At 43.0% G+C, this 20,434-nt stretch overlaps 2 protein-coding genes across 5 annotated transcripts in view; both read left to right on the top strand.

Moving 5' to 3' along the window:
- The first annotated feature begins 889 nt into the window (after positions 1-889).
- On the top strand, positions 890-3,053 carry LOC121546999 (zinc finger protein OZF-like). The gene is made up of 4 exons (XM_041858112.1): positions 890-1,067; positions 1,587-1,645; positions 1,818-1,920; positions 2,005-3,053. Exons 1-4 carry the CDS (start codon positions 890-892, stop codon positions 3,051-3,053), a joined length of 1,389 nt encoding a protein of 462 aa, XP_041714046.1.
- A 1,292-nt stretch (positions 3,054-4,345) lies between these two features.
- The window catches only part of LOC121547304 (serine-rich coiled-coil domain-containing protein 2-like), a 91,058-nt gene continuing 74,969 nt past the window's right edge, over positions 4,346-20,434 (top strand). For all 4 annotated transcript variants that reach the window (XM_041858498.2, XM_041858497.2, XM_041858496.2 and 1 more), the window contains exon 1: positions 4,346-4,873. The gene's annotated coding sequence lies outside the window, so the exon portion shown is untranslated. The remainder of the gene's footprint in view (positions 4,874-20,434) is intronic.

Raw genomic sequence — 20,434 nt, 5'->3', positions numbered from 1 at the left:
CCTCTCCCAGCCGAATACAATGCAGACTCAGTATAATCACATTCAAAAATACAAGGAATAAAATACAACATCATTGGAAAATAAACATTGCATCTGGTGTATATCTTATGTATGTGTCATATTCATGTTATCTCTGCCAAAAACTCTGAGCTTTTAGCCTTTACATAATACTGTGCAACATGACATAAACCATCTTTCAAATAGGTAATACATACAGTAATATGCACGAAGCAACATGTAATCCTTCACATTTGAGCTTTTCAGTGCCATTAAACACTAATCAATACATGAAAACATTTTAAATGAACACATTTTTAACCTGATATAGGGAATACATACCTGTTCAACATCAAAGAGAGAAAATGTTCAAAACTCTACCCCTCGACCAGAATCCGCCTAACATAAAAAGAACAACGTGAGCTTCGTCACAAGAGGATAGAATGATGATTGCTAACTTACAGCTAAACAGAACACGAGGTTAGCTAAGTTAGCAATTTCTCAACTCTCAAAAATGGCTATATTCACGACACAGCTTGATTAAATGTACGTACACTCATCATATAATATACATACAAGTTACTATGTGCACTGAAACGTTTTAGTTTTAACAGGTATATCAAGTTTATGTCACGCCGAAGTGAACACGTACCTCTCCCAGCCGAATACAATGCAGACTGAGAAAAGCATGACATCCCTCCGCATATAACCAAACCAACTCTAGAGGGCGCACTTACACAACTAACTCTCCCAATATCTGTAGACTACACGAAATGCTGAACAATACAATATTTTGGTGAAATCAACTCACAAAATAAAATAAAAAATAGAAAATGAACGGTTGCAAAAATCTGTAATTCTTTGACCTGTTACATAAACACCAACAAACAGAATGTCAAATTTAATCGCGCTGCAGACCCAGCTGGCCTCCGTCATGGAGACCCTTGTTCACGCCGCGGTGGCCGAACTGGGTAAACTAATAGAAGACGGCTCTGTCTTCATGTTCAGCCTGGAACTGTCCCAGGGGCATTGCGAGGAGGACAAATTATCGGCAAAACTACAGACGGAGAGTCAGAATAAGATGGCACCATGAGTGTGAGACAGGAAAGGCCCTGCCTGGTATATTGAACCGAGCTAGCTAGTAACGTTAGCTATTTGCCCATATCGCATTCACAGATCAGCTGACCTGTAGGCCTTACCATGTTTATAAACAGATACAGGTGACAGATACCATGCATGAATAGAAAAGGCACTCTCTCAATCTTCATGGTATTTTTTGAAGTAATGCATTGCTCGTCTCTTTTTCATTTACAGACACACTTCGCAACACTAATGGAGGTACTGGGCAATGAGGCATTGGGTAAAATAATAAAAATTGTGGATGATACAAAGTTTTTGATGGACTTTGAATCCTTCAAAGGACATGGAGGGAAAAAAGCCAAACCACAAGCAAGCATCTTGAATATTCTGTCAGTTGGAGGAATGGGTAAGTAGCGTAGACGTTTCTATTGCTTTATCTGTTGCGCTACTAGCTACAAGAAGAAGTACCTATTTATCTTTCTAATGCCTCACTTCTTTCTTTGGTGCAGCGGAGGAACATTCTTATGGCGGAAGTGGTAAAACTGTGGAGCAAACTGTTTCAATGCAGGTAAGCTCTTTGCATATAGCTTCAAGTGCCATCGTTTCTGCTAACACTTTTTCTGGTTTCAGTAGGCAAAACATTACATGTTTGTAGTCAGTGCCCATTCTGTGCCATTTCTATAATATGATCCAATTATGTTCCTAATGTTCACACCTAATCGATCTGTTTGTGCTGGTAGTCTGCAGATGTGGAGGAAGTGGACACACCAGAATCTCCCCTCGTCTTGGCTGTCTCTGTCAAAGACGAGTATGGGCAAATAGACCTGGGGGCCATTGCAGAGAGTAAGTATAAAGGCAGTATTTTGACAGCCTATATCAAATTATCTTCTGCCACCTAAAATTATATGTTTTATACTTGTCTTACAGGAGCTGCCGATGATGCTTTTGCAGCCAACTCTTCCTCTGAGAACCAATATTGTATGATTAGTAATGACCCCCCGGTGAACCCCACAGACATCCTATTGGAGTCTTTGTTCGCCCAAAATAAGCTCTTCATTTGCACAGAGTGTGGGAAAAGTTTCTCCACCCAGAGTAACCTCAAATCCCACCAGCGACTTCACACGGGCGAGAAACCGTTTGTGTGCATGTTCTGCAACAAAGCCTTTGCACACAAACAGAGTTGTAATGATCACATCTGCACCCACACTGGTGAGAAGCCCTTCATATGTGGCGTCTGTGGGAAATGCTTCGGCAAGCAGGCGCACCTCAAGACACATTCGATAATACACACTGGAGAAAAGCCTTACAGCTTCAGTGTGTGTGGCAAGAGCTTCAACCTGGCTCAAAATCTGTCTAGACACCAGCAAATTCACACAGGAGAGAAAATCTTCACCTGTTTGCTGTGTGGGAAAGGCTTCACACGAGCTGTAACACTGAAGACCCATCAACTCATTCACACTGGACAAAAGCCCTTCCAGTGTAATCAGTGTGACAAGAGTTTCCGTCACGCTGTCAATCTGAAGGACCACCAGCGGATTCATACAGGTGTCAGGCCATTTAGCTCTGACTTGTGTGGCAAGACATTTCATCAATCGGTGAATCTGAAAATACACAAGCGCATCCACACTGGAGAGAGGCCATTCAGCTGCACAGAATGCGGCAAGACCTTCAGTCAGCAGAGTAGTCTTATCTCTCACGGACGCACCCACTCTAACGAGAAGCCTTTTGAGTGTAGCTTCTGTGAGAAAAGATTCAACAACGCCAACAGTCTGAAGTTGCACCAGAGAATCCATACAGGAGAGAAGCCGTACAGCTGTGAAATCTGTGGGAAGACCTTCAGTCAGGGCAGTCATCTCCGAACTCACAAGAGGCATGTCCACGCAGGAGGGAAACAGTCAATCTGTGATAAATGTGGGAAGAGGTATTCAGACAAACGGAATCTTAAGATGCACAAATGTGTTTATGCCTCAATCTAACATGGTGATGGGCAAACAGTTTCAATCTTTGACAGGCTTTTGTTGTCCTTTGCTTTGCTGTTTTTATGCCTGTTGGTTGGTTCACCAGATGTGTCTCTGATGAAGGAGAGCCTTGAAGCCTGGCAGGTGAATCTAGGGAAACCCCTCTCAACTAGATTTTAGCCTGAGCAAAACTGTATAGTTTATAATGGAATAGGACTTGCTGTCAGGAGCTAGGTATTTTAGTTTTTGTTAAAATACAGAAACCAAATATACCTATGTTAAATAATGTTTTCATGTTAGTGTGTACTGTATATAGTAATGCCACTTTTGTACATCTGTAAGATAAGATATGTTATTTAGCATAAATAAAAGTATAGCTAACATTATGCAGCCTGATATGTATTGATATCATTTGTAAAAAGCCAATAAAACTGAAACTGGAGTTTGGGCTATACAAATTCTGTAGATCTTCTTGTTCTAACAGAACTGCTTGGCTGACTAGTCTGTACTTCCAAAACATCAGTCCACTTATGTACTTGTTTCTTAAGGTTTGTTTTCCACAGACTTGAATTTAAAATTCACACATTTGCTATTTTATAGCGTTTGTTATTTTATATACTTTATGATGTAAAAGAGACAAATCAACACATGGTTGTATTTAGTGAGAGGGAACAAATTGGTTAAAACAAATATCACAGTAAATTATGGGAATGTAACCAATAAAGACATGCAATGCTGGAATTTTTGGGATTTCTTCTGTGTGAACTTTGTTTCAGTTATGGATTCACATTCAAATGGAAACCCTACTACCATGTTGCCTTATTGTTGCCCAATTCACCGCTAAACTTAGTTGAAAGGTTGACATTCGCTTTTGCAGAACTTTTGGAGGCTCATTTTAGTGATTAATTTGACTGATTTTGTTTGCTTCATAGTTTATTTTGTCTTTCTTTTCTGTTACTATTATTATTCAATGAAGTGAAAACTCTGTTAACCTAAAGCTGGTAAATTGATCTGTTCAAAATCTACACATTCAAAAGCCTTTATTTATTAAAAAGAATATGATTATATTGCCACCTGGTGGTCTGGCCAAAATACAAAGACATATTTAATTTTATTCAATAACATTTGATAAATGGAAAGTAAATTATTTCACTGGGAATCATCATCATCAGTATCACAGAAATGCTAGCAAGAAAAGTGTGCTATTTCTCAGGTTTACATAACATTTTTGGGATAAGGGGAGAGTATGTTTATATTTCTGACGTCAGTGTCAGCTGTGCCTGAAGCGGTGAGCGTGTGGTTGATTCAGAGAGTCGAATGAGCAACAGAGATCTCAGTTTTGACAGCGCCGGGCTTAGCAACACTGAAAGCCACAAGGAGCCCTTTAGCTAGCTAGCTGCTAAACAAGCAGAAACAAACGTTTTTCAGACGATGTTTCTTTGACAAGAAATGAACACCAGGAGGGAGGCGACGAGAAAATCTGGATGAATTGGTGGACCATACGCCTGGCTGAAGAAAAAAACGTCTGCTTCAGAGAAAGCACTCGAACGTTAGTTAGCTAGCTAATGTAGTGGATTTGACTTTCTCAGTCATATGGTCCTACGCTTTCCTATTTAATGGATGGGCTTCGTTCAGCAAGCAGTGTTTTTAAGGCTATTTAACTTAAAATCAAGAATTTAGCGAGCTAGCCAGGCTATTGGCTTGAACTTGCTAGTTAGCTAGCTTACTAGCCAACGTTAGCAATTGGACCAGCACTTGATATTCAATCTTCCTGCCTCTTCACTTTTAAATTCAGGAATTTGCGGCAGCGCAAGCGGATGCAGCGTCTGTTTCAATAGGTAAGTCCGAGTCACCCGTGTGTGTCAGTTTGTCAGTGGAAGTCCTGTCCTGTCATGAAATTAACTATTACTTCTCAGGCCTGTTCCAGCAGCTAAGATACAGCAATGCCTAATTTACAGTACTGTGAGTCATTAGTCAGCAGATTCATACCCTACCCTTACGCTTGTTTACACGTAGCCCAATAATGGTCTAGAGGAGCCTAACGTTACTCCTTAATCCAATGACTATGTTCTGAAAGCCAAAACGTCCGAATATTCAATCTAAACGTGAATCGATTCTCAATTGCGGTACGGTTCTAGAAACAAATCCCTTTACTTTCATATCAAAAAATAATAATTTCACAAATGCAAAATACACATTTAATGAACAGTTGCAGCCAAAATTAGATTTCAGTGACTACACTTCGTGGCGTCCATCTTCTATTTACACAGGTGTTCAGCGACGCAGATGGATAATCAGCAGTCCACTCTGACTGAGAAGAGTACAACTGCAGCCCGCAATTCGGAGTGTTCGGGAACCCCTCTTTATACTTCTATTGGTCCTTTTTAAAGCAATGGCTTCAGTACAGTAGATGGCGGTAATGCACGATAACGTTGGATGCCAACTGCCGATAAACCCCACAGACAAAGAAGAGGCGTGGGCGACAACGGTAACTAGCTATAGCTAGTACACACCGGTAGTGTCCTTGGCCCCTCCTGTTGGGCACTTTTTTCCCACAGTTCTGTTAATGACGGCGAGGGCAGGTGTTCGGCAGGCGGGAGTGACGGACACTGTGTGCTAGCTAGTCCTAAGGATGTCTTCGGTACACAGCAGGTGGGAGGCGGGGGGCGACACGTGTTGCCCCCGCCTCCCGCCTGCTGTGTATCGAAGTAGTTAGCGGTAGGCAGTGTCCTTTGCCCCCGCCTGTCGGGCATGGTTTTCTCCGGTACGCGGGAGGCAGGGGCGACACCATGTGATAGCTAGCTAGCAAACTAGCAAGCTAGCTAGTTAGCTATCAGACAGTGTTGCTTCATAGCCTTGGTTTCTCAAATGACTGCCTCGCCTGGTTCACCAACTACTTCTCAGATAGAGTTCAATGTGTCAAATCGGAGGGCCTGTTGTCTGGACCTATGGCAGTCTCTATGGGGGTGCCACAGGCTTCAATTCTCGGGCCGACTCTTTTCTCTGTGTATATCAATAATGTCGCTCTTGCTGCTGGTGACTCTCAGATCCACCTCTACGCAGAAGACACCATTTTGTAAACATCTGGCCCTTCATTGGACACTGTGTTAACAAACCTCCAAACGAGCTTCAATGCCATACAACACTCCTTCCGTAGCCTCCAACTGCTCTTAAACACTAGATAAACTAAAAACATGCTCTTCAATCGCCCACCCGACTAGAATCACTACTCTCGGCGGGTCTGACCTAGAGTATGTGGACAAGTGCTGTAACAAGGAAATATGGCCGTGTGGGAACCCTATAAAGGTGTGTATGAATTTAACCTTTTTGTTTTTGAAAATTATTTATTGCTGATATGAAAGATAAGGTCCTTATGCTTCCAAAACCGTACCGCAAGTGATGCGTGTTAATGTTCAGACCAAGCGTCGGGGCTCTTAACAAGATACCCTGTACAGAAGATGCCTTCATCCAATGACTCTTATGTGTAATGTAATGGAACTGAGAGTCATGGTCAAGGGCTAGTTTACACTGAGCTGCACTGGGGTCAGAACGCCATCATGGTTAAGACACCACGGAGCCAGCGCAAGATATGGCTCGGAAAACGCACTTCAATCCAGGGATGAGAAATTGCGTTTTACTCCGAATTCTCCCATTATCCCAACTGTTACACAGAGAAGATGGAACGATTGCTCAAAAACTAGCAGCATTTCAATCTTCTCGATGTATCAGTTTGGGTATAGGTCAAATTTGGAGTACAGTGGCACATCCCATCCTTGCATTGAGGTACATTTTCCGCTGTATCTTAATCTAACCATGACTGCGTTCCGACCCCAGTGCAATTTTAATTTTTTTTTTTTTTTTTTAGTCATTTTAGCAGACGCTCTTATCCAGAGTGACTTACAGTTAGTGAGTGCATAATATTTATTTATTTTCATACTGGCCCCCCATGGGAACTCAGTGTAAACAAGCGTAACGGTAGGGTGGGAATCTGCTGGCTACTGTAAGCATGTATTAACATGTAACAACACATGTCAACAACGAAAATGAGCAATGAGCATCAGACACAAATGGCCCCTTGCTGACCATGCATGTGCTTAGAGCAGGGGAGAATGACTGCCCCCTCTTATTGAAGCTATAGCCGACCGCAGTACTGCAGGCATTGTTAGCAGAAAACAGGATCCCCCATTATAGTGAATGGAAAAATGGCATTCTTCGTGGTTAATCTCTGTGTAAATAAATAATTAGAAGACAATCATGATACCAATAATTGCTTCTAATACACCAGATGGCTAATTTAGTTGCTAATGGCAGCCTGCAGTACCCTGGTCGGCCTTCTACTTGAGTCACATTTACATCCAGAGCGACTTACAGGAGCAATTAGGGTTAAGTGCCTTGCTTAAGGGCACATCGACAGATTTTTCACCTAGTCGGCTCGGGGATTAGAACCAGCGACCTTTCGGTTACTGGCACAACGCTCTTACCCACTAAGCTACCTGCCGCCCAAGTTACTTAATGAGAGCGCTGAGCTAGCCTGGAACGTCACTTCCTGGAGTAGCTTAAACTGCACATGTTTTGTCTCCATGAGACACCATCCTAACCGACTTCATTTGGCTTCAATGCGCTATTGAGTCTTTACATAGGAATGAAGGAATGGTGTCATGTGATGGCTTTGTCCATTCATATATACAGTCATTGGCTTAAAGGCTCCAGTCACATTGGCCCAGAGGTAAAGAATCCCTTGTTTTACTGCTACACATTCCCCTCTAAAACAGCATTCCATACATGCTTCAATTGGAAGTGAGACTAACTGTAACTTGTAAAAACACTGACTGATTGAAGTGTCATTGTTGGGGCCTTGTCATTTTAAAATCCCCCACAGAGTCTCTGACAGGTTGGATTTAATTGTCTGTGTGGTGGTCATTGGAGGACAGCCACACTGCAAAACAGTGAATGAGATTAACAAAACCATGTTTATCCTCTTGTGAAATCACCTTTGATGTGTCAAGGTCTATGCAGCTGAACACAATGTTGGATTTAATGTATGGATTTGGCTCCATAACGGTTAAAAAGACATGAAGAATCTTGATTCCCAGTGGTACGTTCTCATTCTCTCTCATGATAAACTCAACCATTACAGAGGGAGATGGAAGGCCTTGCATGGTGTTATGGAGGTCAGTGATCCCCAGTGGAGCCACAGCCTGGGGGTAATGTGAGTCTCCCTGTAGACTTGCATGCCAGAGCACAGAATACAGACCAGGCATATCTGCATGCACTGACGCAGAGGAACTGCAGAGAACCATTAGCCCTCAAGCCTGTCCTAGTTAGGCTACCGTATCCTAATTTGTTAGTGGAGTTTTGCCAGTCAAGTTTAGGTATATTGACCATTTGTGACTCATTGGTGTTCTCTCAATGTTAGGTTGTTATTACAACAATGTTTGTCAGTGTTTCTGACAAGTATGCTTGTAATTTGCTTATGCATGATTTACAGGCGCCCTTTACAGTCGGCTATACTACTGTCCTAGCTGTTAAATAGTTTAGCCATGGTGTTATCTTTCCTCTGAGGTTGAGGTGTATCTATGTTGGGATATCTGGGTTGTGATGAGAAGGGTGTAACGTTTAGAATGGTGAAACGCTCAGAACGCAGTAGACAGAAAATGTGTAGGCTAATTAGGGCTGTCCCCGACCCCAAAAAATCTTGGTCGACTGAGAGTCATCTGTTCTTTCAACCAATCCATTGGTCGAAATTTAAAAACGTGTATTTTTCCATATATAGACATGCTATGTTTGAATAAAATGAACTATATGTAGGCTACTGAGCTTGTCTGATGCTTTAAGCGCTGCGATTTCAAAATGAAGTAAAGAAGGAGCCAGAGATCAATATTGCCTAACCAGAAGAAAACAACATGTTCCTGACCTCCCTCCTCCCGCTGCCCACTGCTGCTGGCCTTTGCAGATTCTGCCATTACACTCCTGAAGTTGCCAGTAATAGGCTACACCAGCGGTCTGCAACCTTCTCCATTTGGAGTGCCAAGTTATCGTTCCATTTCTAATGATCTGCGAGCCAGTTATGATTTTCATATGCACATTTCCGTGGAACAGTTTCATTTAATTTAGAATAAAGTCTTCATATCGCAATCAATCTCATGTGGTTAATCAGAATTCTATCTAAATGAAAATGATACAACTCTAAAAGTAACTTCTATTGCCATTGCCAACTATGTAAAAATAGCCTACATAAAGCCAACAAATAAAAACATTGCAGCCTGCAGGTAGAAAATGTCCTGATAAAAAAATCTACATTCTTATAAATCACATTGGCTAAGCATGGCCTGTCTTCAAGGAACTTATAACATTGTATCAACTATTAACTTGGTCTGGCCTGAAGATTGTGCTAGCAAACTTGCAACATTGTATAAAATATTCTGGGCCCTCGAGTTTCCTGTGCCAGTGTGCTCTGGACAGATACACAGCTAGGTGTCAGGTAGGCCTATGTTATGACGTTTCCACCAGATCAGAGCTTGACATTTTTTCCCCCCTTTCATGCTGATTGGTTATCGAAAGGGTGAGAGCTGGAAAGATTATTCAAATACATTGAGGAACTATTGTCATTCTCAATGGATGTGAAAAGTGTTTGTTTACTTGCTGTTTGAGGCAAAGAAAACATTACTTTGAGAAGCTACATAGTGATGGTGAGTTAAGACTATCAGATCCGTAAATGGTAACATTTATAGGCCTACAGTACATTTCGTGCAGGCCAGGTAGCCTAGGCCTACTTCTACGTGTAATGAGGTGCGTGTCCTTACTCAAGATTGACAGGAACGCTCCAAACACAAGACAATTAATAAATTGACGAATTAAATAGTGTAGCCTAGGTTGTGCGCTCTGCAAACAACGTGTCCACTCCTACAATTTCAACGGTAAGGCTGTAATAATAATAATAATATATTGAATGCATTAACAGAAATGACCGTAACCAAACAAACATTGTAGATTAGAAATTATGTGAATTAACGGTAAATGTACTACTAGTGATACTGGTGTGCCATCCCCACGGCCTCCGCAATGGATTAGTCCACTCAGACTGGCATAAATCACAGGTGTCTCGTGTGACATTTAAAAAATATATTTGCCACTGCTCGACTAAAAAAATCTTGGTCAACCAACAGCCTACCGACCAAACAATCGACCCGTGGACTAAATGGGGTCAGTCCTGAGGCTAATGTATTAGGACTAGAGCTCACATGAGTGCTTGCTTATTCTCCATGACAAAGAAGAATGCCTGTTAAACATGATATATAGGCTGTTTCTATGTGAAAATTCTATAACGTTGCACCCTCCTGCATAAGCCCCTGAACTCTGAGCTCTCTGGTGTGTCTTTTAATCACTCAGAGGAAGGGATTAAAGCTCTTGCAGTGCTCATTAACAAGATTAACAATTAACCAGTGCTGATTCTGCTTTATAATGTCCAGTTGTTCATCTTGCCCAGAATCGTCGAAAATGGCTTAGTACGTGAGTTTAAATGCTCTCAGCTCTTCTCCAGCATCACTACTTGGAGAGCAGGCTAGGCTAGGCTAGTCCTCTTGAAAATAGCATTCAAATTTGTCCTCTGGTTTTGTTTGATTTGGTTAAAGAATGGCAGCATGTGAGGTCCTGGAGCAGGGAAAGAAGAACACAAAGGGAAGGCCTTCCCTCCCTGCCCCCTGGCCTGGACACTCCCCATTCTGTCTCTTCTCTCCTCTGCTCCACTTCTCCTCCAGTCGCTTCCCTGTGGGCCAGCCTATCTGATATCCATAGATAATTAATGTCTCGGGCCTCTGTACCTGCTGGGGTTTGGCAGTCTCTGTCTGCTGCCAACTCTGTATGACCTCCTGGAGCCAGGGAGGGCTGTCTGTCGGTCTTCGAAACACAGCCTAGCATATTACCTACCCAGCTGCGATCCCTTCATCAGAGGAAATGGAGAAAATACATCTGAAAATAAATGCCCCCTCAGCAGTCTGGCCTGTGACTCAAACTTGCCAGGCCGATAAAAGGTGTGTTTGCTGTTCTTTTTAACTGCAATATGTAACTTTTTGGGCACCTGACCAAATTCACATAGAAATGTGTTAGATCTGTCATTCTTACTGAAAGCAAGTCTAAGAAGCGGTAGATCTGTTTTATGTGCACTATTTCTATGCTTTCCTTAAGTTTCATCTTTGCGTATTTTACTTTCAGTTTTGTACGCCAGCTTCAAACTAATATTTTTGGTTATGGAAAATATATTTCTCAGGGGTTTAGATGATACAATGATTATCTACACTATACTTGCTTGTTTTGTCACAAACTAAAATTAGGCGAACTATTTAGAATTTTTAGCAACCAGGAAATGGCGGCGCGATTTCTGCATAGTGCATCTTTAAACAACGTCTGTCTCAGGCTCTGAAGCAAAAAATACAGTGCATTCGGAAAGTATTCAGACCCCTTGACTTTTTCCACATTTTGTTACTTTACAGCCTTATTCTAAAATTTATTAAATCGTTTTTTCCCTCATCAATCTACACACTATACCCCATAATGACAAAGCAAAAACAGGTCTTTAGAAATGTTTGCAATAAACTAAACAAAAACACTTTAATATCACATTTACATAAGTATTCAGACCCTTTACTCAGTACTTTGTTGAAGCACCTTTGGTAGCGATTACACCCTTGAGTCTTCTTGGCTATGACGCTACAAGCTTGTCACACCTGTATTTGGGGAGTTTCTCCCATTCTTCGCTGCAGACCCTCTCAAGCTCTGTCAGGTTGGATGGGGAGTGTCGCTGCGCAGCTGTTTTCAGGTCTCTCCAGAGATGTTTGATCGGGTTCAAGTCCGGGCTCTGGCTGGGCCACTCAAGGACATTGAGACTTATCCCGAAGCCACTCCTGCATTGTCTTGGCTGTGTGCTTAGGGTCATTCTCCTGTTGGAAGGTGAACCTTCGCCCCAGTCTGAGGTCCTGAGCGCTCTGGAGCAGATTTTCATCAAGGATCTCTGTACTTTGCTCCGTTCATCTTTGCCTCGATCCTGACTAGTCTCCCAGTCCCTGCCGCTGAAAAACATCCCCACAGCATGATGCTGCCACCACCATTCTTCACCGTAGAGAGGGTGCCAGGTTTCCTCCAGACGTGACGCTTGGCATTCAGGCCAAAGAGTTCAATCTTGGTTTCATCAGACCAAAGAATCTTGTTTTTCATGGTCAGAGTCCTTTAGGTGCCTTTTGGCAAACTCCAAGCGGGCTGTCATATGCCTTTTACTAAGGAGTGGCTTCTATCTGGCATCATCTTGAACTTCTTCCATTTTCTAATAATTGCGCCAACAGTTGTTGCCTTCTCACCAAGCTGCTTGCCTATTGTCCTGTAGCCCATCCCAGCCTTGTGCAGGTCTACAATTTTATCCCTGATGTCCTTACACAGCTCTCTGGTCTTGGCCATTGTGGAGAGGTTGGAGTCTGTTTGATTGAGTGTGTGGACAGGTGTCTTTTATACAGGTAACGAGTTCAAACAGGTGCAGTTAATACAGGTAATGAGTGGAGAACAGGAGGCCTTCTTAAAGAAAAACTAACAGGTCTGTGAGAGCCGGAATTCTTACTGGTTGGTAGGTGATCAAATACTTATGTCATGCAATAACATGCAAATTAATTACTTAAAAATCATACAATGTGATTTTCTGGATTTTTGTTTTTTTAGATTCCGTCTCTCACAGTTGAAGTGTACCTATAATAAAAATTACAGACCTCTACATGCTTTGTAAGTAGGAAAACCTGCAAAATCGGCAGTGTATCAAATACTTGTTCTCCCCACTGTATATAACATAACACATAGTCATTTTGAATGACACTGAGAGGCAGTGTTACATCTAATGCCTGTTTGCCTGAGGCTGATGCTGTGCAGGTGTTTGTAAACATGCATACACACACTCGCATTCAAATGCACACGTGCACATACACGGACACACACACACACACACACACCGCACACGTAAATAGTGCCAAACATGCACTCAAACATATTCAGTTGGCCTCGCTGTTATGAGTTTTGTTATCCTTGATGTCTTCTTTTTTGCATTGTTTTCCTTTGTCTTTTTTCTCTTTTGTTCATTTAGTTGGTTATTGGTGCATTGGGTACGGGGTCTTGGGGGTGGGGAATGGAATTATTTTTCTCGGGGGGGTGCTCGGAAGGTTGAGGGGCAGCTCTTGGGGAACTGTGGGGGGGATCTTGGAGGGCTGGTGGCCTGGCGGTTGGGAGCTTGGGCCGGTGGCTGATGGGTCGCTTGTTCGGCTCCCCGTTTTTGACCTTGTGGGAGATCTGTCGACATGAGCAGGGCGTTGTCCCTGGTTGAGCAGGGCGTTGTCCCTGGTTGCTTCTGTGTGTCGCTCTGGATGGGAGTCTGTTAGATGACTAATGTGATGTAGTTGTTGAGCGGCTTCACTGCAAGTATATTTTAAATATTCACCCAAGAATAAAAAAATGTTTGTTGCACCTGCATGTTTGTCATCTGAGGCGTGAACCTCACAGGTTGAGGCACAAACTGATAGAATAGGAGCGATAATGGGAATGCACACACGAGACACCTTGTTCTCTCATTATCTAGTAGAGTCAGAGTTGAAGTCAGCTTTTAGGCTGTGTTTCTATTTTGAGGGTTCATGAACCTGTACCTGAGCTTTCTGAAACTCTTTGATTGTGTCTTTAGTTGTTCTCTGTCTGTGTTTTCCCAGCTGGTGCTCTGGAGCCTTGTGTATTGTGGGAACACTGATGAGCGCATTGTCATGCGTTTGTTTACGGCATGGCAGCTGTGCCGCTATTGAGTGAGGGCATTGGTTTTGTGGGTAGTGTCTACCAGTTAGTATGGTACTGTGAAAGAGTACGGCAGATGGTGTAAACTAAGTTTGAGTTGGGGCTGGGATGACGCTAATAGTGATAATCCATGGCAACTCTCTGTCCTTGGCTTTTCCCTGGTTAGACCCTGGCGGGGTGTGGCATTTAGAGGCACCTATTTTGGCCCTGTAGAGACATTTTAGCATTTCTAAGCTAATTTCCTGCAATTCTACACATTTTGCCATGCAGCTGAGAGAAAATGTTGCAGTTTAAATGCCATGGATAATGCTTTATTCTTTTGCTCAAACATAATAACAAAGCTTTTATTTTGGCGATTGTTAGTTCTCAAATTATATTATAAAAATATAGCTCCATTAACTTTTCTACATACTTTATATCTGGTTTTAGTCGTTTAAGTTTACACTTATTATAATATTATTTTTTTACACTGTTTGGACATAGACGACCAGAAAAAACGCTTAGGCGGCCCGCCCAAGGATTACAATGGCAGAAAAATCCCTGCCTTGCTCAACCCCTAAGATTCGCTGCCTCTGTAATTTAGTATATCGTCCTTCTCCTTTCACCCACATTGCTGTCACCTGTCTGATGCACAGGAATGCATACAGTAGACCCAACTGAAATAAATCCCTATCTGTAGACATTATTAATTGTTCTGTACATGTTAGTCATCTCCACAGAATGAACAGTCATTGTCAATTTGCATACACTGTGTCACTGTACATGTTAGTCAATCTCTCAACAAGAATACACGTGTTGAACATACGAGTAGGCTACCACCTAACACATCCTTAGTTTGACACACCATTCTCGTGAAAGAGCAGCGGCACATGGCTAGCAGCAAACGTTAGGCCTATCGCTGTTGTGGAACTCTAGAGAGAGCCCTTGAGTGGCGGCTGAGAGAATGGCCTCCTTTGTCTGTCCAGTGAAGGGGAGTTTATGTGCTAAAACTAGAGAGCTGAGTGAACACAACCCCAACACGAGGGACTTTGTCCAGCCGTGCCTTTGCCTACAGAGAAGCTGTGGGTAGTAAAGGAATATGAGTGCCATTTGGAGAGCTAAGCCTAAGCTATAGACTGCTACTGATTTTAGGAGATTTGTAGCCAATTTTGGATGCTCAGTGTCCTGTTACTTGTGGTTCTGTTCCAATGGAAGTGATGAATGATCTCATCAGATTGGAGACTAGAGACAGAAGGAGTGTGTGGCTATTTGTTATTTTCAAATACAATCATTTCATACCTTGATGACATTGAGATACGATCACATGCCTCTTTATTTATTTGTGTGAATACCTGGGAACAGATTTCCTAAATTAAACTCCTTTTAGCTAAATTGTTGGTGATTGTACAGTCTTTTTATTTGTATATTTAAAAAAAAAAAAAAAAAAAAACGACAATCCTTTTTTACAAAAACGTTGTGGGGGCCCAAAAAAAATCACTCGTGGGCTGGTTTTGGCCCCCAGGGCCACCTGTTGCTGACCCCTGCCCTACTTGTCTCATTTGGGACGTGTGTGTGTGTGTGTGTGTGTGTGAATAGCTTAAGACCAACACATGGTAGTGCAGAACAGAGTAGCCTGTTTTTTTTATTTTATTATTTGTGTACTTGTTTTGACATTTTACTGCATTGTTAGGAACCAGTAACATAAGCCTTTCGCTGCACCCGCTATAACATCTGCTAAACTGTGTAGGCGACCAACAGTAGCCTGGTTACGTCATTATTGTGCTTTGACTTCAGACTCAAAGGAACACAACGAATACTTTTTCATGGGACAATTACTTTTTCTTTCTCTCAGACACAATATACAAACAATGTTACGCAACAAGAGCTTAGCCGTATCCCATTCAAGTTGTTGAATGTTTATTTCATGGTGCGCACAACTGGACTCTTCTACTACTTGATGGCATTGGCCAATTGGCCATGAGAAACTAGGAACAGTAGGCATCATGAGCAGGTCAATGAGTGGATCATTTATTTATTTATGTTGCTGTGTTATGTTATTGATCAATAGATGAGGATGTAATGTCATCCTGTGCTTGTTATATTTACTGATTATATTATATTGTCACATTTTGCTTTGTCAACTAAAGAGGTAGAAGCATCGTTCTGCCACCTAGAGCTGCTAGCCTCCATAGTATGGATAGAGAACCACTGATGGTCAGAAACCCCCCACCCTTCCCCCAGCCCTATTAGAGGTGAAAGATACACACCAGTGAACTCAGAACCTGGCTCACTGATCACTTGCCGGCCGGCCGGCCGGACACAACCTGGGGTTCTGACCATCTGCTCCTCAGACCAGCCACACAACCATCTGTGCTCGCCTCAGTGGTGGCCTGGACTCAAGTACTGTTTACTGTAAAAGGCCTTGCTTTCTTTCATTGTTTAGCTGTACAGTGAACATCATCAATAATCAACATGGCTTGGAAAAGGCCATCTTTACACCATGACAGTACCATATCAGTTCAAAGATGAAGTCAAGCATAAAATCTAGACCATATTGTCGTCATTAACCCAATCCTTTCCAAAAACATGATACAAATTGTAGCCTACATGGTTCAATTCCTCCTACGGGAGGGGACGTCTGTTACATTTACGTCACTGATGTGAATTAGAGCATGATAAATTATCTCAAAGGATGTAGAGTAGGGTGGCGACAGGGAGGGTTATACAGAATGCTGAGAAGGACTTGCCTACACTTTTAATTGGCTAACTAACGTTACAGATTAATATCTGTGTCTGCTTGGATGGACACGACATACACGCAGGCCTAGGCTATGTCTGTAGACTCCTAATACATCAGGGCAGGTCCATAGGTAGCCTTGCTCTGGATCCTTACAACCCACTGCTTGTGATCATGACTAGTCAGACACCTCTCCCTGTCTATTTCTGCTCAGCCTGGGTGGGGCCCAGCCCCAGACAGACCGACAAGCTCCATCATCAAATATTAAAGCACCTGTTTTCCTCAGCCTCATGCTGGGAGCTCATTCTCCCAGACAGTCTGGCTGACTGGGGAGTCTGACTGGGACAAGACATCCATCATTCATAACCTTTAAAGTCAGACCAACATCACTGAACTGAGGTGGTCAGTCAGACTTGTTTTTCAGAGTTTGACAAACGGAGGCATGTTTCTATTTCTAAAGGAAAAAGGAAAGACAAGGTAATGCTTGTCTTTTTAACTAGCCAAACCAGTGTTTTTCAAGTTGAGTTTGTAATCAACAAGAAAGCCTAGGTAATTCAGAGGGGAAAGATTCACATTATAGCCTCATTTCCACTGAAAGCAGGCTAATAAACCGAAGCATCAAGTGGAACCCTATCAGTGTTTCCTGCTCTTATTGAATTACAGATAAAGACAATTGATCAAAAGTCACAGCTTCAGCAGTAGTCTGCCAGCACAGTTCTGTAAATGTCTCAAATAAGTTGAGGGCACTGAAGTCAGAAGCCATATGATGGAGTTGTAGTGGGAGAACAGTGCAACTAGTGGGCCTGTGTGGATCCGTGGTACATCATCCAGGACATTGTCTATGGGGTGAAGGAGAGTGGGAGGCTGTGTCTGTCTTGGCAGCTGTAGAGTTGCTAAGGCCCCATTACTGAGAGTGGCTCATAAACTGGTTACAATAAGTCTTCCCTAACGTCATTATCAGGCTCTTCCTCATCTGGATAGCTGCTGGGTGTCTTATCATTGTCATATGATGTTCTTCCTCTGTTAGACCTAGCACTGTCTATGGCTTGAGCCTTTGAATAATTGATCAGACATGGCATTTAGCTGGTTTTGCAAATCATCTGTCTACAATTTGTTGGATTTTCATCGAAAAACAATAGTTAGTGAGATGGATTTTTGTTACTGGTCTTCCACTAGGCCTGTGTGATGAAAAGGGTAGGCTAGACTGAAATGCGTGATTTCAAACAAAGAGGAGAAAATGTCAGATTCCTTCAAACGTATCTTTGGAGAATACTGATGGGGCTGCACCATGTGCTGTGGGAAACCTGACTCCACCTCCTGCTTCACGGCCTTCCTTTGGGCCTCGGGGATCCAGTCTGGCCTCTTTTGTACTGTTTCTCCGGGCAGGGTGCGGACGTGGTGTTCAATGAGGGTTGTTCGGCCGCGTGGTCTCCTCCCATAGAGGAGTTCAAAAGGGGAAAACCCAGTGGAGGCCTGGGGCACTTCTCGGATCAAGGACATTAGGTGGGGTAGTATCTGGTCCCAGTTCTTCCCGTCCCACTCGATGACCTTCCGCAGCATTTGTTTGAGCGTCTTATTGAACCGTTCGACGAGCCCATCCATCTGAGAGTGAAAGACGGAGGTCCGGATCTGCTTTATCTGTAGGAGAGCACACACATCTTTAATTAGTCGGGACATGGACTCTGTACCTTGGTCGGTCAGGATCTTGTTCGGGATGCCCACCCGGCTGAAGAGGTGGAACAGCTCCCGATCGATTCCCTTGGAGACTGACGCTCGTAGGGGAATGGTATCGGGTGGTATAATCTACTATAAACAGGATGTACAGGTGTCATCAGGCCATTTATACCAGGGGGCCCATTATGTCCATGGCGATGCGTTCAAACGGCACTCCGATGATCGGTAGGGGAACCAGCGGGTACCGGAAATGTGCTTTTGGGGCGGTGATTTGACACTCCGGGCAGCTGCTGCAAAAGTCTTCCACGGCCCGCTTCATCCCGGGCCAGTGGAACCGGGCGGCGATCTGTTCCCGGGTTTTCTCCATTCCCAGGTGCGCCCCCAACAAATGGGTGTGGGCCAGCTGAAGAACTGTTCCGACGTACCGGCGGTGGAGCAACAGCACCTCTCGAAGTTCCCCCTGTTCATGCGACTCCTGATACAACAGGTTATTTTTGATTTGGAAATGGGGGTATTGCCAGTCACTCACCCCCGGAAGAAGCTGGCCATCCACCGCTATCACTTGGGCCGCGGCGGCTTTCAAGTTCGGATCCTCCCACTGGGCGGTCCCAAACTGCCCCCTCAGGGGGCTCAGGGCAAGTGTCTCGGCGAGTCTTAAATATTTTGTCTTGCCCATTCACCCTCTGAATGGCACACATACACAACCCATGTCTCAATTGTCTAAAGCAGGGTTCTTCAATTCCGGTCCTGGAGGGCCGAAACACTTCTGTTTTTTATTTCTACCTGGTAGTTAATTGCACTCACCTGGTGTCCCAGGACTGAATTAGCCCCTGATTAGAAGGAGAGGATGAAAAACAGAGGTGTTTCGGCCCTCCAGGACCGGAATTGAAGAACCCTGGTCTAAAGCCTTAAAAATCCTTCTTTAACCTGTCTCCTCCCCTGTGATCTACACTGATTTTGAAGTGTATTTAACAGGTGACATCAATAAGGGATCATAGATTTAATCTGGATTCACCTGGTCAGTCTGTCATGGAAAGAGCAGGTGTTCCTAATGTTTTGTACACCCAGTGTATATACATTTTCTAATGGTATCAGGTATTTTCTTTTTAATATTTTGTGTTCAAATAAAGCATGATGTGCCTCTTTGCATAAATATGCTGGGTGTATTTGCATATATTAATACATGCCAAGGTAGCAGCTACTCTTCCTGAGGTCCAGCAACATTAAGGCATTTATATACAATTTAAGATATTACATGACATTACATTTCATAACACTTTTCACAACACATTAAGTGTGTGCCCTCAGGTCACGACTCTACTATAACATATCTACAATACAAAATATATGTGTACGTGTGTGTACAGTGTGTGTGTGTGTTTGTCTTCACAGTCCCCGCTGTTCCAAAAGGTGTATTTTTATCTGTTTTTTAAATCTGATTCTACTGCTTGCATCAGTTACCTGATGTGGAATAGAGTTCCATGTAGCCATGGCTCTACATAGTACTGTGCGCCTCCCATAGTCTGTTCTTGACTTTGGGATTGTGAAGAGACCTCTGGTAGCATGTCTTGTGGGGTATGCATGGGTGTCCGAGCTGTGTGCTAGTATTTTAAACAGACACCTCGGTGCATTCAGCATGTAAACACTTCTTCAAAAACAAGTAATGATGAAGTCAATCTCTCCTCCACTTGGAGCCATGAGAGATTTACATGCATATTATTAATGTTAGCTCTTTGTGTACATTTAAAGGCCAGCCGTGCTGCCCTGTTCTGAGGCAATTGTAATTTTCCGAGGTCCCTCTTTGTGGCACCTGACCACACGACTGAACAGTAGTCCAGGTACGACAAAACTAGGGCCTTTAGGACTTGCCTTGTTGATAGTGTTGTTAAAAAGGCAGAGTAATGCTTTATTATGGACAGACTTCTCCCCATCTTAGCTACTGTTGTACCAACATGTTTTGACCATGACAGTTTACAATCCAGGGTTACTGCAAGCAGTTTAGTCACCTCAACTTGCTCAATTTCCACATAATTTATTAGTTGAGGTTTAGGGTTTAGTGAATGATTTGTCCCAAATACAATGCTTTTAGTTTTTGAAATATTTAGAACAAACGTATTCCTTGCCACCCATTCTGAAACTAACTGCAGCTCTTTGTTTAGTGTTGCAGTATTTCACTCGCTGTAGTAGCTGGCGGTTATAG

Source organism: Coregonus clupeaformis, chromosome 31 (genome assembly GCF_020615455.1).
Source record: "Coregonus clupeaformis isolate EN_2021a chromosome 31, ASM2061545v1, whole genome shotgun sequence".
NCBI lineage: Eukaryota > Metazoa > Chordata > Actinopteri > Salmoniformes > Salmonidae > Coregonus > Coregonus clupeaformis.
Note: the sequence above shows the minus strand (reverse complement) of the source record. Positions and strands in the feature narration are given on the sequence as shown.